The sequence below is a fragment of the Tyto alba genome, unplaced genomic scaffold (genome assembly GCF_018691265.1).
Source record: "Tyto alba isolate M040663 unplaced genomic scaffold, T.alba_DEE_v4.0 Super-Scaffold_44, whole genome shotgun sequence".
In the NCBI taxonomy this organism is placed as follows: domain Eukaryota; kingdom Metazoa; phylum Chordata; class Aves; order Strigiformes; family Tytonidae; genus Tyto; species Tyto alba.
In genome coordinates, this window is record NW_024881320.1 from 11,051,024 (window position 1) to 11,077,640 (window position 26,617).

General features: G+C 40.4%; 2 protein-coding genes across 2 annotated transcripts; both read left to right on the forward strand.

Moving 5' to 3' along the window:
- The first annotated feature begins 662 nt into the window (after positions 1 to 662).
- LOC104367660 (solute carrier family 2, facilitated glucose transporter member 11) lies at positions 663 to 11,437 on the forward strand. The gene is made up of 12 exons (XM_009974822.2): positions 663 to 691; positions 2,304 to 2,402; positions 3,402 to 3,562; positions 4,071 to 4,195; positions 5,093 to 5,222; positions 6,216 to 6,364; positions 7,178 to 7,365; positions 8,562 to 8,672; positions 9,292 to 9,393; positions 9,749 to 9,824; positions 10,156 to 10,283; positions 11,029 to 11,437. The coding sequence occupies exons 1-12, from the start codon at positions 686 to 688 to the stop codon at positions 11,233 to 11,235; spliced, it is 1,482 nt and encodes a 493-aa protein (XP_009973124.2). The 5' UTR covers positions 663 to 685; the 3' UTR covers positions 11,236 to 11,437.
- Positions 11,438 to 15,803: 4,366 nt separating this feature from the next.
- On the forward strand, positions 15,804 to 25,024 carry LOC104367659 (solute carrier family 2, facilitated glucose transporter member 11). Its single transcript, XM_009974820.2, has 12 exons — positions 15,804 to 15,883; positions 16,820 to 16,918; positions 17,454 to 17,614; positions 18,496 to 18,620; positions 18,977 to 19,106; positions 19,772 to 19,920; positions 20,293 to 20,480; positions 21,535 to 21,645; positions 22,212 to 22,313; positions 23,237 to 23,312; positions 24,324 to 24,451; positions 24,788 to 25,024. The coding sequence occupies exons 1-12, from the start codon at positions 15,860 to 15,862 to the stop codon at positions 24,992 to 24,994; spliced, it is 1,500 nt and encodes a 499-aa protein (XP_009973122.2). The 5' UTR covers positions 15,804 to 15,859; the 3' UTR covers positions 24,995 to 25,024.
- The last annotated feature ends 1,593 nt before the right edge of the window (positions 25,025 to 26,617 follow it).

Consider the following 26,617-nt stretch of genomic DNA (forward strand, 5'->3'; position numbering starts at 1 on the left):
AAAAGCCTTTTAACAGAACAGTCTTCATGACTGCTCAAAGAGACCCTTTGAGAATTATGGATAAAAGTAAAGATGTAATTTATTTATTTTACAGTCGGGATTTAAAACTGACATTCAACTTTCCTAGCATCTACCATAGGGACACAGACTTGAACTTTCAGGCAGTGACCATTACTATTAAAGTGTCAGCTGATCCCATCAAGAATGCATAGGCTTAGTCAGGCTTGGTCAAGTCAGGCTTCAGAAGGCTTTGCTGGACTGAGGCTCAGAGTAGCAGTCAGGAACTTTGCCTTTGAATGTGTTAACTGATTACCCAACCTATGACTTGAGGAGTCCAAGCCAGTCCACTCTAGTTTGCACCAGTCCCTGGACTTTGGCTTCCATCAGTGCCTTTCTTATTGTCCTTTACTCATCTGCAGCTCATACTGTCTGTCAGCTGCTGCTGGAGCTTCTTGTCCCTAGTGAACCAGCATGAACACACAGCTTGCCAAAATTATCTGGAGTTTCATCAGTAACCAACATAATGACAAACCAAAGGGAGTGTAAACACTGAGAAAGAATGAAATGACGTGTCAAAATATTATCTCAGACTCCTCTTTCTCTATATATAGAGTGACTTTTTCCAAAGTAACCAAAGAAAGCGTCAGGAAAAACCTAGTCTGCAAGTGGAGATGACTACCTTTGCATGCAAGTCGGTATATGTTTATCTTTTTTTTTCCCCCAAATAGAATTTTGCAGTGCATATTTTTTTCATTTCTGCTATTCTAAAAGACCTGTTGCATAAATTAAGTACAGAAAGAAAAGTAAATCTGAATTAGATGTGGTTAAAATAATAGTATGAGGTCATATCTGAAAGATATCAAATATCTTGAAAGGAATTATTTTTTAAAAGCAAAGAAAACTGAATTTAAGAGCACATTTATATTTAATGTCTGATACATGACAGGGGAAGACAAACCAAAGGAGTTCAGAGCACAGCAATAAAAAACCCCTACATAATTTGATAGATGGTGGAGAGCTGGAAGACTGAAGAAGTCCTGCACAATAGAAGACTTACGAACAACAAAATACCTGAAAGATGTAAACACTAAAAGATGGAAACCAAACCTTTCCAGTTAAGGAAGTATAAGAACAGATACCCAGAAAAGACAAAAGAAAAATGTTTTTTAAAAGAATTTTATGATGATTATTAAGTTAAAGAAATCTCCTGAATTTGTCGGACTGGAAAAGTCATCGAAGAGGTACAACAGAAAAATCAAGCAGTGGTGTTATAGTACAGAATGGGGATGAGACTAAGAAGTTTGCAGCAAGTGCAATATAAAATTTGCACTTAGAATAGATCTAACTGATTTTCTTGCTGATGGGGAGCTTCATGTTGATGTGTGTAATTTTTTTGTAGAACAAAGGATAGTAGGGATGTCTAGTAGTAGAAACTGTGAATCTCATTTCTTCCTAGTGCTTTGGCAAACAGGAGATAGTTGTCATTTAACATAGGAATGTACCAAATACCAGATTTATTCAGAGCTGACTCCTTTGAGGCCAATGATGTTGAACATGGATACATTTGATGTCCATTCAAGCAATGGCATTCATCTGATTAGAAATCAGCTTGTAGATGTTTAGCAGTCATTGTTCAGCATTGCCTTTGAATATGATCTGTTCTAGAGATGGAAGTGCAGCATCATGCCATCATTGCTGGACAGAATATCACTCATACACTGAGTAACAGAGAGCAGTGGGAGTAGGAGGGTTGGGGTATGCATGTATTGCAGCACCATATTGTGGGGGTATTTTTAAGACTCCTATCAGATATAGTTCTAAGAAAGGGTGGATAAACTATGAAACCAGGAATGCCTTTCAATCCCCAAATGTTTATCTAGCCTCAGTGAATTCAGTGAGCAGAATATTCATTTAGGTGAGCTAACAAGTGGGAAAGGAGGAGGAGGAGGAAGAAGGACAAATAGATGGAAATCATGTACATAATGCTTGCACATTGCACCATGGTCCTGCAACTAGTTACCCTATGTTAGTGCAGATTAAGACAGCCAAATCTGAAAGCAGAAGCACTGAAGTGTGTAACTGGGATCTGGGAGACAGCTACGAGCTTTGTCTCTCCTCAATTTTTTCACTGTCCTGTGCTTTAGTAGCTGTGGTCTTTTATTGCAGCCTGCACTGGCTCCTTGGTCTCAGAGGAGGCAGGTGCATGGCATTGCTCAAGCTGTTCCTGGAGGTAAAACAGGACAGTTGGTGGCACGTCTAAATAGTTACACCAGAATTGTTTTGCTGTTTTTATTTCCTGCCAGAAAATGAGCTACAATCTCTTCCTCCTGGCTTTTGTCCTGGGCATTGGTGGAGCTTTCCAGTATGGGTTGCAGGTCTCCATTATCAATTCTCCTGCTGAGGTAAGCATGGACACCTCAAAAAATTGAGCTACCTGCATGAATTTCAGTGTTCTCATGCACTCCTGCCTCTATGTGCAATCACTAACTTTTTCACTTCTGCTCTCAAAACCAGATTTACTGTGGTTTCTTGGTTCTAAGATTAGCTGCTATTGCTCTTGTGTTTCCTGGGGTTTTGACTTCTGTCTGGTGTGACAGAAATGGGAAAGGGGAGGATGAGCAATACGTATAAAATCATACATTTTCCCATTATTGAGTTGGACGGCACACAGGACATTCTCTTCTTTCTAATACTCAGGGTGTCCTTTGTACCTCATGCTTGGCCACTCACACTAGATCTAAGTGATTGTAAGGAGAAATAGGACAGGGAAGGGCTGTAGCTGTAGAGTCAAGGTCATCACTGAGACCTGCAGCTGGAAAAGGAAAATTGAGGGAGGTGTTTGTCATCCTGAATGTTGCCAAGGACATTGAGCTCATGCTATTATCACACTGGGAACCCTCATCAAGAATGAGGGTGCTATGGAGATTATGAACAGGAGGTCAGAGAGATCCCACAATAGGCCACACCAAGGGACAAACCCTGATCTCACTGAATTTGGTCAAAGTCAAACTGGGATTTCACCCAAGGCATCAGACAGGATGCAGCAGGTGGACTAGAGAGACAGACAGACAAGTGGAAATGGTGGGGGAGATCGGGTAGCAAAACAATCAGATTTTGGCACGTGAACAGAAGACCAGTCTGCCACTCAGTGGCACTCATGGTTGATATTTAATATTGATATATTTATTCATTGATTTATTCATTGCACCTTGTCGCTAAAACATTAACTCCAGGGGTGTTAGTGGTAAAATTCCTTTTGATTTCACTGGGGCTAAGATTTCAACCAAGGTGTTGATACAAATGTATCAAAAAGACAGATAAGTAGGCAAGAAGTAAAAAAGAGGTGCAATTATGCAAAATCATGTTGACTGAGTCCATTGGTTTCTGGTTTTCTTTTAAAGTTCATCAAGAGTTTCATCCACGAGACCTGGCTAAAGAGATATGGCTCTTCTCCCAGGGAAGAAATGATTACTTTGATGTGGTCCTTTGTTGTGTCCATTTACAGCATCGGTGGGCTTCTGGGGTCCTTGTCTGCAGGATATTTGTCCGTTAAATTTGGAAGGTAAGGAATAATGATTACATTAGTCTTTCTGTTTACACCCACAACTGCAAAAATAAGTGACTGTGTATTGGGAGAAACAGTGCTTGTGAAGCAGCACTGTGAGCAGCCCAGAGCTGCTTCAGATGAAGGATCAGTTCAGGGAAGAAACGGAATGGCAATATCTGCCAAGGATCACAAAGAAAATCATACCCTTTTCCTTATAAATTACAAAGCATATCCAGTCCAGAGAAATCACATGAGGATTGCCATGCATTTTAAAGTGAATTTCACAGACAACCACTCACAAAGCTTGTTCTTCAGTGTAGATATTGGTTCCACTAGTGGCATCAAAAGCTTCAACTAGCTTATGACAAAGTTTTACCATTCCCATTTCCCAATTAATTCACTGCAGCTGATCTCAGAAGCTATCACAGAGTCTTTAACCATAGTACAATTCATTCCAGTTCTGCCAGGCTGTGAATGACACATGTACAATATTTAGGCTCACATTAATTTGAATTAATTCCAGGAAGAAGGCCATGCTGTTTGCCAATATCCCCGCTCTGCTGAGTGCAGCTCTGATGGGATTCAGCCGGCTGTGTGGATCCTTTGAGATGGTCATCGCTGGCAGATTGTTTTCTGGAGTGTGTGGAGGTAAATTAGCATTCCTAATTACGGTATTAAATAGTTGGGAGAGCAGTGACTGAAGGTCACAAGGATTTACCAGACTGAGTATACAGGTCACAGATTTTACTAAACTCTACAGAGTGCTTCATAGCTGAATGCATTTTTAACTAAATAAGAAAACAAAAATATCATTAAATTAATCATGAGTGACATCTCCCTTTCTCACTCTTATATCTTTACATTCCATACATATAAAAAATACTGCCAACTTGTGAAAAAGCTCAAACATGCAACATTTCAGGGGAGCATGCTCACTCGCTAGAAAGCTGACATCTGTTGTTTCTGTTGTTGTTTGTTGTGGCTGATACTGCCTTTTAAATTGGAGACAAAGGAATCGTTTTCAGGCTGGGAAATTCTAATTTCCAGATGCCTCAGGAGGTTATGTTCTGTCAGTATTTTCAATCCTTGAGCATTTGGATAAAAATAATGCTAACCAGCAAAAAAATTTAAGAGAGGATAAATATTAATTAATCCACTGAAGAAATGGAATATATAACATTTGTGAACTCACTGGTTTCAAGTGCAAAATAAGGCACATAGCATCCAGAGTAGACACTGAAATAGATAATCCGAGATTAAAGGGAGCAACAGCTACCCTGTACAGGTGGCTGTAGGAAACATTGCAAGAAAAGGTCAGCAAGCTGAAGAACAGATTTCCCAGGGGAACATGCTTGCTTAGTGAAATGTTTAGCAAAGACATAAGGCCATGGTACTGGGAACATGCTTCATGTCAGGCAGACACATACTCAGCACAGTTGAAAAGGTATCTCAGAGCCTAACTATATACTTTGCACATAATGGTCCCCTCCAAAACACCAGATCTATTAGAGTTTGAATTGCCCTAACAGTCATTTGTCACTGCAGGCTTAGGTCTGAATATCCATCTCATGTATGCTGGGGAATGTGCCCCACAGAAGCTCCGTGGGCTGATTGCCATAACAGCTTCTACTGCCACTGCCGTTGGAAAGTTTGTAGGATTTGCTCTGGGTCTCAGGTAAGGGGGTCGGAGACCTATTTAATTTATTCTGTTATTAAAATATATGCATATGTCAGTGCAAGCCTATGGATAGGTAAGTCAACAGCTATTTTTAGACATGCTTTCAGGATAGTTTAAGCAGACAGACTGAATTAGCTCAACCCAAATTCCTGACTTAAGTGAATGAGAAACAGAAATCGTACAAAATATTTAATCCTGAAGGATGATGTTGCTTCCTAGCAAAGATAGACCAAAATACAGATCATAAAAACCTTTAACAGATTTCAGTGGATTTGAAAGAAATCCATCTTTTGTAAGAACTGACCTTTACTTTTTATTTTTTTAAGAAGGACTAGGGAATATCAGATCCATCCAAACTTTCTTGAAAATACACACAAACTGGCACACCCATTCATTGAACACACACACACACACACACACAAAACCAGAAATCTGTGGTGGATACATTCCCCCCAGAACAGACTCCTTCTGCCTGTCCTGTGCCAAAGATGGTCTGTCCTTTCCCAGGGCACGCATCATTCTGGCCACAGTATTCTCAAAGCTGCAGAAAACCCAGAAGCTGCTTTTTGGGGCAGTCAGTACCAGGCTGATAACCTGTGGAGCCTGTCTGAATTGTAACTTGAGACACTTTGGATCAGAAGCAGAGGGATCAGCCACCGCAGGTTCTCTTTTCAGTGCCTGTGCCAGGACACTGTCCTTGTGGGCCCTCAGCTGTAGTAGGAGGATGCAGTTAGCCTTGCTGCACTCACCATGGAGCAACAAGTGGCAACATGGTGTAATTCATGTGCTGGAGGCAACAGCACTCAGCTCTCCCCTTCCACCTCCCATTGATGTTTTCATTTTTCTGGGCTGAGAAATGCTGGAGACTGCTGGGTGAGAGCTGCCCGGACACACGCAGCTGTGTCAAGGGACCACCCTGTGCCTGCGTGTGATCACATGGATGGCACACATGGTTGCTCAGCTCCTCTCACTCTGCTGCTTTTGTTTCAGAGAAGTTCTCGGAGTAGATGCTCTCTGGCCTATTCTCATGGCAGCCAACGCACTTCCTGCCCTCATTCAGCTTCTCACCCTCCCCTTCTTCCCAGACTCTCCCCGCTACCTGCTAATTGACAAAAAGGACAAGGAGGGGTGCATCAAAGGTGAGGAAATGGGCCACAAAGCATTTATTTTAGCAAAAAGTGGAAAACACGGTAATGCCCCACATGAGCCTAAAAGAGAGGTACAGTTGGGAAAAAAGACTCTTGGTCTTCTGGCTCTGAAACCACCTTCAGCTTTAATGAAAGACAGCCTCTTCTGTTTTGATATCAGTGCTCTCTTGGCACTAGTATTTCCCCTGTTGTCTGCCAGGATCCTCCGAGGGACATGATCACACAGAGCTTGTATTTCCATCAATACATATTCTGCCCTGAACAGTCAGGGTGTGGATACAGTACATTCTGGTTTTGTGTAAGAAAGAGATGCTCTTTACTGTCATGCTGTATCTGTAAGCATTCCAGTTCCTCAGTAACTCTAACAGCAACTACTAACATAAAGAGAGAAACAGCCATTGTGGGTTTTTATCTATCAAAAGAGAGAACTCTTTGGATGTAGGCTTATTTTTTAATGTAGGAGACATTTTTCCTTGTCTGTGTTTTGGTGTGTGCACTAGAACTGCACCTTTAGCAGGAGGGTATTTGGGGAAGGATTGTAAGAATTTCGTTGTGATTTACATTAAAACGCTGTAAGCAGCTATTGGCCAAAGGTGGGGTCATGATTAAGATTTATGGGCAAAAATAGATAGCAATGAACCAGATCTGTGTGTAACTTGAAGCCAGATCTCTAGGAACTTCACATAAGCAAAGAGCCTGAAGCTCAAATAAGACACTCTGCAAAAAAGGAAGTAATCCTCTAAAAACATGTCTGTGCTGGTGAGCCTGGATCAGGAGTCATCTTCTATCTTCCTCTCCTTCCAGCTGTGAAGCAGCTCTGGGGAGATGGTGACCATACAGCTGACATAGATGACATGATGGCAGAGCGAGAAGCCATCTGTGGTGAGAAGGCTAAGAGCGTTTGTGATCTTTTTCGTGACAAAGCTGTCCGTTGGCAGCTCATCACTCTCATCCTTGTCTCCTCATGCATGCAGTTAATTGGTGCCAATGTGGTATGTCTGCTACTTCCTTCTGCTTCCTAGATTGCTTACAGTTTCTTAGCAGAAAGTAAGCTCTGCAACAAGTAGTAAAATGCTGACTCTAACAGTGGCTGTGAGGAGAGAATCTGTTGTTACTGCTTATTATAATATTTTCCCATGGAAGTTTGGGACCTGAGATAAGTCAAGAACTGTATTTTAACAAGTGTCATCTGAAGGCATCTCTGTGGTTTACCAGCCATCTCTATGGATGATAAGAGAATGGAAGGGGATAAAATAAAATCTCAAATAAAGAATGAGTAAAGAACAGCATAACCTCCTTTGGGTCTCTGATCTCCATAATGCACTGCCCAAAATTGTTCAGCTGTTTCAATACAGAGTCAGCTTTGTAATGTACACCGACAGTGCATTTCTATACTCTTATGTCATTTGGTTTGTTTCTAAATACTTTAATTTTGCACTTTCTCAGATTATAGACAATTATAACATCCCAGTATTATATGTGACAGCTATTGATATATACTCTCTAAGATAACTTTTCTCTGGAAATATCTCTAACTATGTTTCAGTAGATAGTATTGAGTATTGGAATAGTTATTGTATAAAATGAGCTCATAGTAAAAGCATAAAAGTTTCAAAATCCAGATTAATTTTGCAAATTCAGAAAGGCTTAAAGATTCATAAGACCCCCTTCTGCCCCCACTAGTGCAGCAGTAACTATACTAAGAAGGACCAGTAGAAATTGAGCATATTAATAGTGGAATTTCTTATGCTTTAAAGACTAATATCTGGAAAACCAGTGACTATCAAAATCACTCTAAAGGCTTAAAGATGATGTAGAGAGATAATTTAAACCATTTGCTTAATATGTACTGTCTACATTTCTGTATGCTCCTCATCCAATGAACATGAGACACTAAAACATGTGAAAGGTGTCAGAATTATAACCTGTAACATTAGACAAACGCAGTGCAAAAAACAAGCAAAAAATAAGAAAAATACTATATTTGTTACTATGTTCAATACAGAGCTGCTAATAAAAGCTCTTCTGCACAAACAAGCCTCATGCAAACATTGAGGACTAGTTACTGAAATCAAGAGCATTTTCTCTTTTATTAAGGCTTGATTAGTTATTTTCTGTGAAAAAAGACAGAAGCTAGTGTAAACATGACCATGTAGGTACAGCCTTCACACATTTCTATTCTTTCCAGGTTTACTTTTATGCATATAATGTCTTTATAAAGGCTGGAATCTCCCCTGCTCAAACCCACTATGTCTCCCTGGGAGTTGGGATCACCGAGATCCTCACCACAGTTGTGTGTGTAAGTGGCTCTTCAGCTGAATTTCATTCTGCTGTAATGTGTGGTTCATTTCAATCTTTAGAACTATTGTAAATGGAGCATCAGGAATCAAACTTCTGCAACAAATCAACCATAGTACTTTGCACTGATCACACAAAATCATCTCCACACACACTGCAAACATGGGCATTTATAGTCAGTTTATGGGAGGACAATAGTCTTTCCCTCAAATTCACAACCCAGCCTGAGCCAGACTTGGGAGTCCCAGTTCCCTGCTGTAGGAAGGGCAGATGACAGTCCCCGTGTCCACTTGTTAGTAGGGCTCATGGCCATAGGATTCATGGAAATTAGCAGTGCAGGCATTTCCACTTGGTTATCCTCACTGGCTACCCTTTGCCTGCAGAGTGCCACCTCAGGCCTCCTCTGCCCAGGCAATGCTCCCTGCAGCCCTGCACCTCCCCACCTTCCGCTCGTCCCTGCAGCTCCTGGTCCTGCACAGTCCCCCCAGACACCTGCAGAGAGTCCCCGACCCTTCAGAGTTCCCCTGCCTGCCTGGTGAAGGCAGCTACTGGAGCAGTTCACCAGTGCCTGCCTTTGAGGGCTGTCCTTCGGAGCTGACAGCATGTCCTCCTGGTTGCAGGGTTTCCTAATTGAGCGTGCAGGGAGGAAGACATTGCTGTGGAGAAGCTACACTGTTATGGCCTTGGCTTTAGGGCTCCTCACAGTCACACTTTCACTACAGGTAAGACCCCACTTACGCATTACAGCTGTGTCTTGTCTTCATATTTTATTGCATGACAGATATTATTAATATTTCCCTCCCTGCAAATCACTTTTTAGTAGGAGTAGAAGTATTCTGGGGGCTAACCATCATACTAACAGAGACCCATTCCCATCCATGTATGTGCAGTTTAAAGCCAATAGTTTTATATGACCATGATCACTGCCAAGACTATCTCTTTGTGAAGTTTCTGGAAGTAGAGGAAACAGATGTATGTTTAGCATTGACATACTTAGCAGTGATGAATGTTTCTAATGGAGCTGGATAAATAAAATTTTAATTTCTGATTTTATTTGTTTTTCATTTCCTACCATAGGATTCCTTTTCCTGGGTACCATACTGCTCTGTTGCACTCATCTTTATTTTCATCATGAGCTTTGGCATTGGGCCAGGTTGGTATTTTCTACTTGAATGGTTTCATATACTCATTCCTTCCTCACTACAGCCTTTAGGAGACATCCCAGGCATAGCTGTTCCACAGTTAGTGTGGATCCCTATTCCTGATTCAGCACAGGGGTAGATGTTCCCCTCCGTACTGTGGTAGGATGTAAAACTTCATTTCATATTGCGTTCCTACATGCCTTCCTCCTGAAGATCCAAGCAGCATCTCAGACACTTCCAGGTCAGTTAAAACCATTAACTTATGTAGCAGTATGAAGTGTGAGTTACAGAAGCATCTTGCAAAATTTCTAAAGTTCCTTTTTTCTCCAACATTTTTTTCAGCTGGAGTATTATGCCCCCTGCCCACAGAAATATTTATTCAGTCATACAGACCAGCTGCTTATGTGTTTAATGGTGCTTCAAACTGGATCCAACTCTTCATCCTTGGACTTTTGTTCCCTTTCATTGTGGTAAGCAAAGTAGGGTGTCTTGTTTCAGTTCAGAGTTTAGACCCTTCTTGAACCCAGAGCATACTTCCCTTTTTCAGTCCTTCATGCAAAGGACAGAGCCCAAACTTACTGCAGTTCTGATCGCCTCTTTTTATCCAGATGTCTAGTGAAAGACTAGCAAAACCACAAAATGCTGCTAACTCTACACACAGTTAGTGTGACACTGGTAAACAGAGAAGCAGTGACAGGGGCACCAACACTGTCAGATGTCATTTGAATGTCATGAGGGGCTCCTTTCTTTCTCTCCCCTGTCATGTACGTGCATCCCCTTTGGGGTTAATGTGAAAAATGGGCACTCCCAGAGAGCTCATCCAGCACTAGTAAGTAGCGGGAAACTAAAGCCTTTGCAGCTTTGGACTGTGCAAGGAGGGACGGAGCGAACACACTACGTACCTTCCCCAGTCTAACACTGACTGAGAAGGAAGGAGCAGAAAGGAAGAGTAACAGAAGCTCAGCACTTTGTGAATTGTCAAGCAATGAAATTCAGTCTCTGCTGATCATACAAATTTCCTCCTTAAAACAGGAAAGGAGAAATAGTTCATCTTGCCACTTGGTGCCATTCCCCAGGTGGCAGCAAATATAATTTACATCAGCTGAGTCTCTGACCAATATTTTAGTAAATACAAACCCAAAACCTCCATATCATAAGAGAAAGAAATCTAGATCAATTTATATGAACACATTTTGTCTCTTTCTTTTCCTATAGGAAGGTCTTGGTAGTTTCTGTTTCATCATTTTCCTGACATACTGTCTGTCCATGGCTATCTTTGTCTTCCTGATGATGCCAGAGACCAAAGGAAAGACCATGCTGCAGGTCATGGAGGAGTTCAACCGCCTGAACTACCGTGAAAAGAAGAGACAAACAGCCCTACAGCAGAATAACTGCTCAGTAATGACTGTTACTAGATTTTAACAACAAACTCTCCACTCCATATTTTGCTCTTTTATTCCTGTAGTGCCGAGAAGCCTCACTAAGCAAGAGAGAATCCATTGCTCCACAAACAGCATGAATGTGTATTTTAAAAATAATCACCTGCAGTGCAGAGTGCAGGATGAACTTGGTGGTTCTCTCCATCTGCTGAAATATGAGCTGAATTAAATCCTCTGCAGAAAAAAATGAAACAGTGTATAAAGAAATAAGATATTTGACAGTCCCTGCAAGTTAGCAGCTGTGTAAACTGAAAACACAGGCTATGCTATTTTTCTTACCAAAACCAGGGCCCCACAGTTATTGGAGGAAGTGAGTGTGGAAGGTTCAGAGGTACAGCACACTTGTGAAACAGAGAGAAAAACACAGAGCTTTCTCATTGAAATTATCTGCTCCTATTAACAAGTCAGTGCTGCTGAGCATTCCCAGAGAAGGATCTTCAGTCCAGATGAAAAGAAGTGTTTAGCTCTTTAATCCAGTGGAAGAAGAGTGCCTTGACTATCAGTAGACAGAAATGGTACTCAGTATTTCCTCCTCTTACAATTAGACTTGAGAGCAAGTACATGGTATAGGGGGAGCCAGGACTTTCTTGAGGAACTTATGACCACACTTCTGTGACTTCCAGCATGGTCTTCATAATTTTTCTCTTTTTTTTTTTTTGCTGTTAGGGGTGTGAGGGGAAGTCATTGCTATGTCTGAAAAAAAAAAAAAGGTGTAAAGGAGGTACAAGGTCCTGGTGTAAAGGAGACACTATGCTAGAGAAGCATCCCAGCATAACCTATCACCTCAAGCCAAACCTCTTGCATGATAATCAGGTACATTGCCTAGATTTTGGAGATTCTTCTATTGGGACAAACAGGGATATGTCAGCACTGAAAGAAAGCACGAGCAAAGAAAGCAGAGCTGCAGGAAATCATGAATGGGCTAATCCACAGTGGACAGGTTGTCCTTCATTAGCAATGACTATGTAGCATGTCTTCAGCCTGGAGTTATTTCATGTCAGAGAGGAGGAACTCTGGGTTTCAGTGGGATTGAATTCCCATGAGCAACTGGTACTGATGAGACAAAAAACAGTGGTGCCTCTCCCGGAGAACCCGATCGGTATGTCTGAGTGTTTGCTTCCCTCTCCAGGTCTCTGAATACTCCACATTTTTGTTACAAAACATGGTAAAAAAGGCTTCACTTTTTGTATTCGTTGCTATATGATGTGACACAGTCTTGCTCTTCATGCTTTGCAGTTTATTGATAAGGAAATAACAAAGCAGTGACTAGGAAAATACATCCTACTGATCATGCCTGGATTTGGCTTTCATAGACTGAAGAGTCAGAGACAGAGGAGAGCCCATCTTCTGGGTGTGTGTTCTTGGGGTCAAGGAATATCGTGTCTGTCTTGTTCTGGAAATTAGATCTACTGAGTATTGCAGATGCTGCACAATAAAATTTGCAAAAGGACCTGAATATTGAGCCGCAGTTTCCTTCACAGCCCTAAGGCTCCTGCTATTTTCTCTTCATGCTGTCCTCTAACAATATTTGTAGCAGTGCCAAGAGCAGTGCACTTCCATAACATAGCTATCCTTCTTTTGATAATCATCATATTACAAAAAATGCTAGACAAAGTCTATAGTTTCAAGGTCAGAGATCATGGATTGCACAATACCACAGTAAGAACCAACATACATTCCTTCTTCTGATCAAAAATGCAGGAAAAAAATGAAGAAACATGTAAAGTATTTTGAAAAAAAAGGACTAGGTAAGACCTTAATTATTTTAAAAGTCTTTATTTGGTCTGGTCTTTCTCAAGCTTACTGGTTCCCAGTGAGGAAATTTTTAGTGTCTTACAGGACACTGAAATCTCATTTCCTTATACATGTCTTCCTACAACGTGATCTTGTCCAGCATGCCTGACTTCTTCCCTTCTTCCCTACTACTAGTAAATACTGTCTGCCAGAGGGAAAACGTGGTAAATCATTAACACTGCCATAAACTAGCGTGGATTGGGAATAAAGGTTAAAGAAGTACTTGTGAATCTGCAGTCTATCTATTTGATTTCCAGGATCACACAAGTGCAACACATGGCATCTTTGAAAACAAAATCCCTCCAAGCCGAGGGTAATGGGTGAGGTAAGTACTGGGTCTGGAATAAGCATGTTTCTTGTAGTGTTCAAATCATAGGTGGAAAGACTTGTCCTGTCCTCTTCTTTAGGAAAAGAAATAAAAATTATACTAGGCATTTAAGTCTTGCTTTTTCCATATTACAGCACTGAACAAAAGTGTGAGGCCAGAGAGAAACAAGACAGCAGTATGAGTATTCTGAGAGAAATACAGACAACGGGAGGAAGAGGAACAGGACTCTGCAGGGACTGTTTGATCAACCAGATGTTAAAATCTGGCCACAGACAGACTGTTTAAAAAACCCTCCAGGAAGACCCAAAACCGCTATGTGTGTTCTTCCTTCCAGCAGCCACGTTTCCCATCCTCAGCTCAAAGAGCAAATCCCCTCCCCTTTCCCCTCTAGTTCATTCAGGCTCATCTGCTCCCTGCCCATAGCCCCACTCTAAGGTGCCTGAACCCTTCTGTCTGAGTCTAGCAAAATGGTTTGCTGTTAGTCTGGCAGAACACCTCTGAGAGGGAAAAGAAAAATAAAAATGAACTTGCAAGGGACAGTACAGCAGTAAAAGGTCTGGAAACAGAGACATTCATATTTGATACAGGAAACAGTAGAAGTTAAAAGGAAAGTAAAGATAAAATGAAACAGCAAAAGAGAGGGATAATAATTTCAAAAGTAGCTTTTAGTGTGTCCTGACAGAAAGCAAGAAGTAACACTGATTGTTCAAGCATCTCCCTAAACCTTTCTGCCACAGGAGTTGAGAACAACAAAGATTTACAAGAGTTCAAAGAGGATCTCAGTAAATGTGTGGAAGGAGTAAATATAAAGACGCTACCCTGACCAACAAAGTCCCAGGGCTGCGCATCACTGGGGCCTGGAAAACACGTGGGGAAAGTATCACTGCACAGTTGCTCTGTTCTTATGCTTTTGCCTAAAACTGCTATTTGTGATTGACACTTCTGGGATGCCCTGCTGGACATAGTTCTGGTCTGATCCTAGAAGATAAAGTGGGTGGTGGTGCTAAGAGAGGACAGGGGACAGCTGTACAATCTGGCTGCAGTCTTCTCTGTGACAGCAAAATCGTTGGCTGCAGGGAGGGCAGGGGCCGGTATTGAAGTGACTGGAGATTGAGAAGAGGAATTTGTGAGAAGCAAGAGAAAACCTGAATAAAGACAGGGATTTTTTAAGTAATAATTGAAGAGAAAGGTAGATTCTGGGGTGTTTTAGAATAGGAAGTGGTAACATTTGAGGAGTCTGTGCTGAGAGGGGAAGTAGTGAAACATACAACCATAGCTGATGTGGAGGTGATGAAGATTTCAGGAATGATGAAAATAGAATGAGTGGAAAGAATAATTCATCCTGAATTATTTCACCGTACTGATGTGCAACAAGGCACCCTAGGCAGAGGGTTTGGAGAGAGAGTGTTACTGGAACATCCACCAGGAGAAAGGTCAAGGCGTGACTCAGCCAGCCTGCCCGTGCTGCGGGGCACACGGCCCAGGGGACAGCGTGGGGCTGTCAGTCACTGCAACATAGAAAGCAAACTGTAGAAGGAATGTCAGTGCTTCCATCCTGCTCCTGAGCAAAGCTGACTTCAGAATTGTAATCCCACCCTCCCGCCTCCACTTTCGGCACTAACTATAGACAGTTAAATCTTTGTAGTATAGAGCCAAGCATGTTATATTCAGTGTAGTACCAAAAGGTTGCATGTAATACATAGAAGTCTGAAGGAAGCAAGAATTAACTTACACTCTGTAAATATTCAAGATTTTAGTTGATTCAAAATATTTTTTTTAAGGTGAAAAGTACTTCTTAAAATCAATTCTCAAGCCAGAACAGAATGAGCATCCCACTTTGGCACACAGTAGGCCATCTCCACTGCTAGAGAGAGGTCTGAGTGAGGCTTCTGAGTAGTTCTGGAAACAGTGTGACCCTCTATAAAGAACTGGGTGTTAGCATGGGCCCAATATGCCAATATTCAGTTACTTCATGTTCTGCAACAGGGAAGTGTTCAAATTACTTCAAGCGATTGAAAATCTTATAGCATGCAAGCAGAGGCGTTACAGCTCAATTACAATACCAAGTGGCTTATCTCTAGCAGACTGGAGAGGGGGAAAACACACTCTGCCTAAACTGCTTGTCAGAGTGGTGAAGAGGGGCTCTCCTCCCCTGAAGGAAAGGTGGCAGCACTGCCTGATGCCTCACACAACAGGAACGCACAGTTGTTTTACCAGTGCAAGTAGGGGGGAGTGCTCCCAATACATGGATAAACATTTACCAATGTTGTAATCAGCCTGGCATATCTGGGTCTTAGAATAATTAAACCAGCAAGAAGAGGCCCTGGCCAGTGTTGGAGGAGCACACAATTCACTAAAATCCATATAGTTAGAATTTAACTTCTGTGCTATGATTTCAGCTTCTTATAATGTAAGTGTAGAAAACATAACTCGCATCTGACAGACTTGACAAGGGCTCTCAGAGCAGGCAGATTTTCAAGGGGAAATGGCTGGTTTCCTCTCAGACCTGGTAAGTATCCAACTTCTTGTCTTCTATCTCCTGTCACTAACAGCAGCATGATCTTTAAAGATTATAGCAGAGGCAATCAGTCTTTCTTGTAACAAAAATGAGCAACAGAGCACATGCCTGGGACAACACTGATTCAGCAATAAGACTGACTACACAGCATCTCCAGAAAATGTATTAGAAATACAAAAGAGTGAAAGGTTTAAAAGAGGACCTGGGAAACCAGGAAAGAATAGGCATTTTGAGGAAGATAGAGAAAACAGTAGCAATGAAAAACACAAAACAGAAAAACCCTCCCAGTATACTGCCCTACACTCTAAAGGATACTTGAGAATACTCATCTCTTTAGAGTGTGACCTGCCTAAATGCCTGAAAACATATGTGTTTGTGAAGGGTGCCCTAAAAGCCAGTGTACGTCATGGAAGCACAGCATTTCACATAGGACTCATTCAAGTAGGGACTCTAAAAATGCAGTTTTCTATGGGGATAATAAAAGTGAAATGTAAAAAAAAGTTTTTAGAGGACAGACTTGATTGATCTCTGGCAACTGGTGAACAATGTCTCTTAGGAGACAAAACTGAAGTAAAAAGAGGATTCAAGAAAGCTGTAGCTTCTTACTAGCACAAAAGCAAACACAAACTATCTGAACAAGGCTTTTATGATTTTTTTCCCCTGTGGTTAACAGAACTAACAGAATTAGAGACTGCATCTTTCCAAGCTGCTAATAACCTGGAGAAGAACTTAAAGGAACTTGCAGATTTGCATCTTAACAATTTCACAGCATTTTGCTTGATTATTGAAAAATTCAAAATGGGTTTTTTCATTTTAGAGGCTACTTAATCATAGAAATATGAAGATATAAGATCTCATAAATTATCTCATGGTCTGAAAGCCATGCTGGTATCAGGAACTTAGGATGTGTTTCATCATCTTTGGCAGGTTCAATACCGGAAGCTACTGCTAATGATTATGGTGCTAGGAATTGGTGGAACTCACCTATCTGGTTTTCAACTGTCTGTGATCAATTATACTTCTGTGGTAAGCAAAGCATTAATAAAATCACATCTGTAACTGCTGTTCATGTGACTAGGCCTTATACCTTGAAGATGCTCTAAAAAATGTTAGGTGTTGCTATGCAAGTTTTTAACCAGATCCTTCCAATGCCGTATTGTCCACTGTCAAAGGACAAGAATTATGTGGAAACAACATATTGAAACACCCACCTTAAATATTATGCCATGGAGAAAAAAGATTAAAAACTAGCTGATTTGGTCTCAAAATTCAGTTCAGCCCTTTTCTCTTTAGATCCGCTACCTGCAACAAGAACATTTGCACTTCACTAGAAGCAATAAAAGGTCCCAATATTTTGGTATAGGAGAGCCAGGATTCAACACACTAGAGAGTATAATTAATTTTTGAAGAGAGGAAATATCAATCGTCACTTGCAAACAAGTGTCCCATAGTCATGCTTTTAGTAATGATTATTCATCTATTTTTTTTAAGTTGTAAACATTATGAAGAACTATTGTGATCAGTGCCACAGTGGAATGAAAATTCTCTTTTTCTGTCCCAGTACATTCAGAAGTTTATCAACGAAACTTGGCTGGAGCGATATGGTTCTGTGCTGCATCAGGAGACACTCACATTATTGTGGTCCTTCATTGTGTCTATGTACTGTGTAGGTGGAATGATAGGGTGTCTGTGTAGTGGGTACCTAACTGCAAAATATGGAAAGTAAGTATATTTCCCAACAGCTTGCTAATCAGGGATGCAACAAGGGATGTAATTAAATATTATTCACCTAATATATTGAATGTCAGAGTTCTTGCTGCCTCCTTTTGGTGCAGAATTTACTCTACTCAGCATGTATAATTACACCTAGGTACACCAAAAAGACAAAAATATGCAACAATTTCTGATTCCCTTGTTACAGCTTTTGGTGCCATACAATTCCTGTATTTTTGCTGAAATTTCAGTAACAAATAAATCTCTGAAATTTCTCTATTAGGCCCAACAACACTGAAGTAGTGCAGAAGGGGATAGATATTCTGTAGGCAAAAGCACTTTTTTTGCATTGTTGGGTTGTTTGTTTTTTTTTTAATTGATCACAGACTTTAAAAAATGGTGCAGGTTCATTCCTCTGTAAGAATAACCAGTTTCAGCTAAGATAAACAGAAGTTCCCCAGGCCACATTCAGAACTCACTCTTTAAGGGTGGCCATAAAGGACAAAGCCAGAACTCTCTAGCTTGATGTGGGCAGTGAAGAAAGTTCTCAGCAAAGCTGATTTTGCCTTGTTCTGGGAACACATGCAGTGTTTGAGATGGGAGCCTCACCCACAGAAAAGAATTTAAAATAAGTCTTTATCCTGCAGCAATTTCCTTCAGCCTTATGGTATACTCACACAATTTTAGCATGGAAAAGAGGAATCTAGCTTCTCCCTTTCCACTCCCCTGCAAAGACATCATGCCTTTTTGTAATCGGATACAGTTGTCCTATAAGCAATAGATTTAAACATGGCCATAGCTTGGTCTGTCAATCTAGTGAACAGACAGACATTAGACAAAGATGAAAAAGTCACATGTGGATCACACCCATGTGACATTTGCTGTTGCAGGAAGAAATGTCTGCTGTTTAACGATGTGGTCCTAATAATAGCCACGCTGCATACTGGCTTCAGTAGGAGAGCCAAGTCTTTTGAGATGATCCTGATTGGGCGCTTCCTTGAGGGCATCGGTGCTGGTAGGACTCCCCACTACTCCATGTTAATGTGGCTTCTTTGGGGTGGATACAGAAATCTTCCTGCTGGGAGTACCTGGGCATGCACAGTAACCCCAGTGGAACAAGGAACAGATTGGGAAAAGGTAAGATGAGCTGTCCTCTGCCTTCAAGAGGTCTTGTTGAGAGAGAGATCTGATGGATTAGCTAAACATCTTCCTTAAAGTAAAAGGTACATTTTCAGTGTATTATTGTGGAAGATATATAGCAAAGAGTTCAGAAAAGAGAGGAGAGAGCTACCTTTAGTGAAGGTGAAAGGAAAAGGGACCCTCTCTCTTGCTTTCTGTAGCTTTAGTTCTCTTGCATCTTCTTCACTTTAGGAATACATATAAATGCTCATGTTCAGTATGCTGGAGAGATCTCACCTAAGAAGTTGCGTGGATTTGTAAATGTGACCTCTTCAGTGTTCCTTGCACTAGGGAAAGCTGTTGCAAGAATTCTTGGATTACGGTACTGGTGCTACTCATTCTCATCCTATTCTCTATTTATTTGTCTTCTGTATGGCAGGGAAGTGGTGTTCTCTCAATCCTAGAAACAGGCATACACTAAGGGTAGGGTTTTACTTTGCTTAACTACAGCTGTCAGAAAGGATGCATCTACCCCATACCAGTCACTGAGGTTTCCATGTCATTTACTGGGGAGAAAAAGGCCCTTCTCTTGAGAAAGGATAACTCCATCTCCAGTGGTGTGGTCTCTCTAAATTAATAAGAAAAGACTACATGTAAACACCCTTAGTAAACTTTCAAGATCTGAAATCTTTGCTAATTTCTTGGTAACTTCATGCAAAATCTCAGTATTGGTTCAGAGGGCTGTTTTGGGGATATTCAAACTCCACTGATTTTTAGACAATATTCAAATTACAAAACAAAACAAAACAAAACAAAACAAAACAAAACAAAAAAAAACAAAACAAAAAACAACTTAGTCTTGCCGTAGAAATGAAGTATTAGACTATTTTTCTTTCCCTAGCCTAAACATCTTCTATTTCAATTTATCTTTTCAAGGTCCACATGTATATTGTGTCTCTTTAGCTAGTCTGGGATCTAGAAAACACCAAATTAGTTATGGACTGTAATTGTACTGTACTATAAATATACTCTAACATGCTTTCATAGAGATCTTTTAGGAACTGAAGACATGTGGAATGTGCTATTGTCCTTCTCTGGGTTGGTGGCATTGATTCAACTGCTCTTTTTGCCGTCCTTTCCTGAGTCCCCTCCCTATCTTTTGCTGCAAAAAGGAGACAAGGCTGGTTGCTTGAAAGGTAAAATAAAACTTTAGATCCTTAGTTTGTTAAACCATAACTCTTGGAAAAGTGAAGCCAATAGAGGGAATCAGGTTTTCTACTAGCTGACTACAGTTTTCTTGGAAACTACATGATTAAAGTCCTCCAAACTAATTAGAGTCATCAGAAATATTTAAGAACTAACCCTAAATACTACAGCAAATAGAAAGCCATTTTCCAGGGACGTCTCAGCATGTTCCAGTAAGCCATGTTCTAGTTCTTTGCTCAGTGACTGATGAATCAAAACATGGACTGAACTGCAGATGCTTAATGTCATTAGAAGTTGAATAACACAGAACACTGAGCGGAACAGATGATGGAGGATTATACTTTATTCTGTCTCTTCTGTAGCCATGAAGCAGCTCTGGGGAGAAGGGAATTATCACACAGAATTTGATGACATGATGAAGGAGAAGGCTGTAACAAAAGGCACCAAAATCATGAATGTCCTCGAAGTGCTGAAAGAACCATCTGTGTACCCACAGCTGAGTACCATGCTCCTACTTTTGCTAAGTCTACAGCTCTGTGGCCTGAGTGCAGTTGAGTATAACATATTTGCATGCTTACATCTATTGTTAGATAACTGAAGCACCACAACTCCAACTTTTTACTTTCCTCTGGATCTACATTATTCCTCCTCACACAAACCCACTGCCTGTGAAGATCTGTGGTATCATCACCAGTATTCTTCATACCTTTAAGGGAACTTCTCGGGCAGGAATACAAGAGTTCCAACTTGGTACAAGTTCCTACAAAGGCACTGTTGCGTACATTCCCTTGGTGGTATTACCAAAGTCTCAGTAGGAGAAAGGGTTATAAATACCCTAAGGCTTGCTACAACCCAGAGATCTATTTATCTAGACTTCCAGGTCCACTTTCTTTGACTTCTGCAGTAGTAGACAGCCAGCTATTGCCATACAATTTTCATTCCACTTGATAAAGGAGTTTTATCCATCAAGTAATTTCCTTTCAATTGTTTCTGCATAAAGGTGGCTGAGCCCAATACAGCCCAAGCTATTAGTCATTCCCCTGGATGTCATTTTTATCACTTTCCTATGAGTCTCTCTCCATAAACCTTGCTTAATCCTGTGCACTCTGCTGGAGCTTGTTCATTTCAGCTGCCAGCAATGTGGGCAGAGGACGCACCTCTGTGCTCTGCTCACAGGGAAATGGTGCCCAGCCCATCAGGGACTTTGCAGATGAGCAGCTTCTGCTTAGCAGGTGAAAAAGGGTGACAGAATCAGCTGTTTGTATGACAATGTATGGTCTGCTAAGACTGAGATCTGCTTTTCTTTTTCTTCACTTCCTGTCTTGTCCCTTTCCTTTTCCTCTTTGCCAAAACAGACAGTACGCTCCTTTCAACTCCTTCTTTTTTTTTTTTTTTTCCCCTCCCCAGATTTTCAAAACACTCTTCTTCATCTCTATTAACCTTTTGATTTTTCACATCTCAAGCAGGTATGTCACTTCCACTAAGCCCCAATAATGTTCTGTTGCTTTTGCAGTGATGACAAATCTGGTTCTAAGTGATGCTAGATAAGCACATATCACATATATTGACTATGCTTGATTTTGAAAATGTTTCTTATTTCCCAGATCACCTTTTACACCTCAGAAATTTTTCAGACAGCCGACCTTCAGGAAAGCATAATCCCATATGTATCTCTAGGAGTTGCAATCTCTGAGCTCATCTCTATCATCTTCTGTGTAAGTCAGACCTTTCTGGGGCTTTAAGAACTAAAATACATGGGAGTTGAGTCTATTCTTCCTTAAAAAAAAGGAATCTTTTCCTTATGAAATAAATACTTTTTTCTGTGGTAATGCATAAATCTGTAAAGTGGTTGTTACCATCTGCTCCAAATTTTGTCCCACCTTTTACATCTTTCTTCCTATCTTCATTTTCCATAACTTCTTATAAAAATCCATCTTATTCATACAGATATAAATGAAATGCCATTCAAACATAAACATATACATATTTCCATATATTTGTGTATATCTATATATTTGAATGGAGTCTTAACATGCTTCCATTTATTACAGTGTTTATGAAAAAGTACTTGCAAAGCTGGGCAGCTATTGTATGAATTGTCATAGTTATAAGTATTGCATTAGAGAGGCTAGAAGGAATTCAACAAAATAACAAATTTGGTACTAATAAGATTTGTGTTCTCTAAAGTAAAAAGAACTCAAGAAGAATGCTTTTTGTTAGACAGCTGACAGCTGGATTTTGCCATGCTTCCAGTGATATGCAATTTTTTTCTACTCTTCAGAGCTCCATTATTGATCGTTTTGGACGCCGGATACTATTATGGGGTGGTTATTTGCTGATGGCACTGATACTGGTGTTTCTTGAAACAAGCCTTCTACTGAGTGTAAGCAAATGTCTCTCTAGGAGTGGGTCTGCATCAGAAGTTGTGCAGGACGGCAGATAGTCAGCCTTAGCTTTCAGTTCCAAAATAGCAGGTCAGAATATCTTCTGAATACAAAATCATAGCCCCTCTTCAAGGATTATTTTGTCCTGCCTTGTAGTTCATCTCTTTTAATCAGGCTTTCAAACAGTGTGTGAAAAATATTTTGTAATAACATTGGCCTGGCATAGCTTTCCTCCAGCTCTTTGCCTTCCTGCCCTCTCCAAATCTCACCTGTGTCTTGTTCTGCTGTCCTTTAAATCCCTAGATGAGCAACCTAGATGTCACCTTTCCTATTTGCTCTCTCATGCCTCCTGCAGCAGAAGCAGTATGTATTGACCCTTCTAACAACCACTAATTTCAATCCTTGATACAAGTGACCCTGCTACACAGTGCAGCTCTCCAGCTACTTCCAGTCAGGATAGTGGAAAGCAGTGAGGAACCTTGCGTCATGGCTTCAGCAGTGCCAGTGTTTTGTACTGCATTGCAATCTTGGCCTCAGTTCATAAACTTTCAGCTTCTTTCTATTTCACAGATATCTTCTGGTTCGCAAGAGATTTAAACAGTTCTCTGAAGTTTATTTTCAATAAGACAATTAGGTTAAATCAGTAACAGTTTTCCCCATGCTATAATTAGCTTAGAATTTGTTACTTGTTTTTCAGACCAGGATGCAGTTCAGCTTATCTCTGTAGATATGACACTGCAGGTTACTTTTTGCCTTCCACTTTATTCAGTATAGAAAGATAAGTAGTTCTAGTTAACTTCTTCTACAGACCCCAGCGTCATGGGCTTCTCCATAAATGCTGCTTCTCCTATGTGTTTTGATCAGCCATGCTACAGCTATAACATTAAATTTCACTCTCTTCCCTCCTTTCGCATTTGTCCAGGATCGGTTCTTCTGGATGCGTTACTGCAGTGTTATTCTCATCTTCTTATTCATCATTGCCTATGGAGTAGGACCAGGTGAGTACAATAATAAAAGCAACAACAGGACACCTTGGACCACAAGGATAAACACAGGCCATGGATATATGGAAGTAGAACTAGATGTGTGAATATATCTTCAAAATTCAATAGCTTAGTTTGGACTGAAATTTGAGAAGCCCCAATTTCTAATGAGTCAATAACCCAAGAAACAATTTCTTTAAAATTACTTGAAATGATTCAGACCCTGATGAATCAGGACCCTGTTTCCTCTCACTGGATTACAGGTTCAAGCAAAAAAAAAAAAAAAAAACCCCAAAACCTTCTTAATCAATTTACTAAGACTTGTTTTGGAGGGTGTGAATACTGTCCACTGTATAGAGGCTCATCTGGTCCATCTCTGTCATTGCCTAAGGGCAGAGGTAGCCTCTTCTAAAATATCAGTTTTCTCAACTCATCTGTGAAATCCTACTCTGTTAAAGAATGATACCTGACTTCATGCACAATCTGTCTCTGAGCATTGCTCTGTCTTTTCTCATCCTCTCTTAATGTCACTCTGAATCACCTATATCGGTAATGTCAGAACAGAACTTACGGCTCTTTATTAGGACCTCACTCACCTAAGACAACATTTACTCTGAAAGTTCCCTGACTAAACACTACTTTTAGTTATTACAGTTTCCAAATTCAAATGGCAGTCTTTATTATTGTAAGGTCTGTATATAAGGACCATGAATGTCTTGAAACCTAACAGAATTCCCACCGTAGAAGAACTCAGGTGTCTCCTATTGGCAATGGAGAGAAATAGGCCATTAGGGCCATTTGTTTCCATATTTTATATGTTACGTGGAATCCATCTCTCTCCATGGACCATAAGAGGAGTCTATAGGGAAATTCAGATCAAGATGGTTGTGCTGCCCAAATTTAGATGATCTCATAGTAGCTTTACTCACTGGGGCTGTGTTTGACCAGTGACATCAGTTCACTCACTTTGAAGAAAATGGTTAACTACAACAATGTTTCTGTTGCTTTTTTATTGTTTTTCCTCAGCTGGAGCCATTACATCTGTCATGAATGAAATCTTCACCCTCTCAACAAGGTCCTCCGCTTTTGTAATTGGTGGAATCATCATTTGGCTAGGCCTCACTTTCACTGGAATGATTTTTCCCTTTGCTGTCGTATGTAACTTGATTCAAATATTCTCTTTCACTCTATCAATTTAAACTGGTTTTCTAGGCTGGTCTGGATGGGGAGTAGGATGAAATGCCTTGTAGATGATTAAAGCTGTGAATCCCTTATTGCTACTGGCATATGGAGGCCATTTATGTAAAATGCTTCCCTGAATGTTAGACATCATCTGCTGCTTCAAGAATAGATTGAAAAGATAAATAAATATTCCTTCTGTAAAATCAACATATTCCTCATTTCACAATGACAAATCAACAATTTTCAAGAATCTATAGCAGCAAGTGTTGTCAGGAAAATCATTCATCTCATTCTATTTTTATCTCCAGATGCTTCTTGGTCCTTTTTGCTTCTTCATCTTTATTGCTGTCCTGGTCATTTCAGCAGTTCTCATCTACCTGTTCCTCCCAGAAACAAAAGGGAAGTCAACCTCTGAAATCACAGAAGAATTCAAAGCACGTCGATTTAAGAAGAAATGTCATCAAACTGTGGAGAAGAATGCTACTGAAGAAAAGACATTATGCACCAAGCTCTGATAGGCTACCATAAGCAACTTTAATTGACAAAAAAGCCTTGTCTCAAAATCAAACTAAAAGCTAAACCTTAACATGGGCTTTTCTCAATAAAATATAAACCGAAAAGTAATCCAAGTATGTCATTAATCCGAGTAGTCCTATTTTATATTAATCTTTGTTTTTCATGGTGTAAGACAATGGTTCCTTCCTAGAACAGCTCTGTAGCAGGAAGACATTAGTAACTACAGACAATTCTCAGAACTGGCACATGGAAAACATTTTCAGGTATAACACATCAATTTTATTTCAAGTCTTTCTCCTTTGCTATCATTTTAAAGAAGCAGGATTTGTCTCTATGTTTATTACTTTGTAAGAAAGCCCTGCTCAGGATTAAGAGCAGAATGAAGAAAAGATGAAACATAAACATAGTTCTTGCAAACAATTTTCATGTCATGTCATTATGATATCACACTGTAAAGGATGTAGTACTGATCATGAATACTGCACATGAACAAATACCAGGTAGAATAACAAAGAAAAATCAATTTTATTCTATTTTCTTGAGCTGACATCAAGTAACTGTATGTCATGATTGTCTCTATACTGACTGTCAGGGATCAGCTCTGATCCCTGGGTGTTTAGTGCAGAAGAACTCTCACCTACATCCTCCGGAGCAAACTGACTGCACCCTCCATGCATATCAGTTGTAGTAAAGTATGGAGCAAGTTTTTGGTGTAAGCAATGCTCTCAGCCTTATTCTTGGTACCTCATGGATGGCACAAGGGTTAACTAACATACAGGCAGTGTTGAGAGCTGGAGGAATGGAGCCCTGGCATGAGACAGGACGTAAGGCACTTTGAGAGAGTACTGAGAGAGCAGACACTCTTTTATAAATAATTACTCAAAAAAAAAAAAAAAAAAAAAAGCAGAAGCTGTGATAGTAACGCTGCTAGCTGTGTACTGGCCTAGGACACATTACACTCTACTAGTGCACATCAGCATACAATACTACACGTTACCACTGCTATGCTCCACAGTACCCATGTACCGCTGCTATTCAAGAGCTGTTAATCCTGCTGACCACTGCAGCATTTTATCACTTCCCTCCCCAAACTTTTCTACCTTTGTACAGGACAATCAATTATTTTTCCATTTTCTGTCACAGTTACAAACTATATACCATGCCTCCTGTTTAGCAGGACCATAAGTCCTATCTTTCTGCAATTATCATTGTGCTAGAGCACTGAATCAGCATTGAGTTTTAGGGAGTTTTCTATTTTAAAATTTCAAATAATGTGCTTGCTACTTCTAAAAGAATAGCCACCAAAGAAGCTCTGATATTAAAGTGCTAGTGTGTGTTCCAGGAACTGAAACCTGGGTTAGATTTTGTATTTGATCTTGCTTCACTCCCTGTATCAAAATAGGGAGCACTAATGCTACAAAATATTCTCATTCAGAGGGACTTCTACTGTTGAGACACTGAAATATTTAATCCATCCATTCTAGGTGCTGTCCAATTGCTGCAAAAAAACATCAGTCAACAGAAATTATCCAAAGTAAATATTAAACTCAGAGTCAGATGATTACTTAAGCAGCAGGTGCAGAAAAGGCATGACAGAAAACCCTTCCTCAGTCTAACAGAGT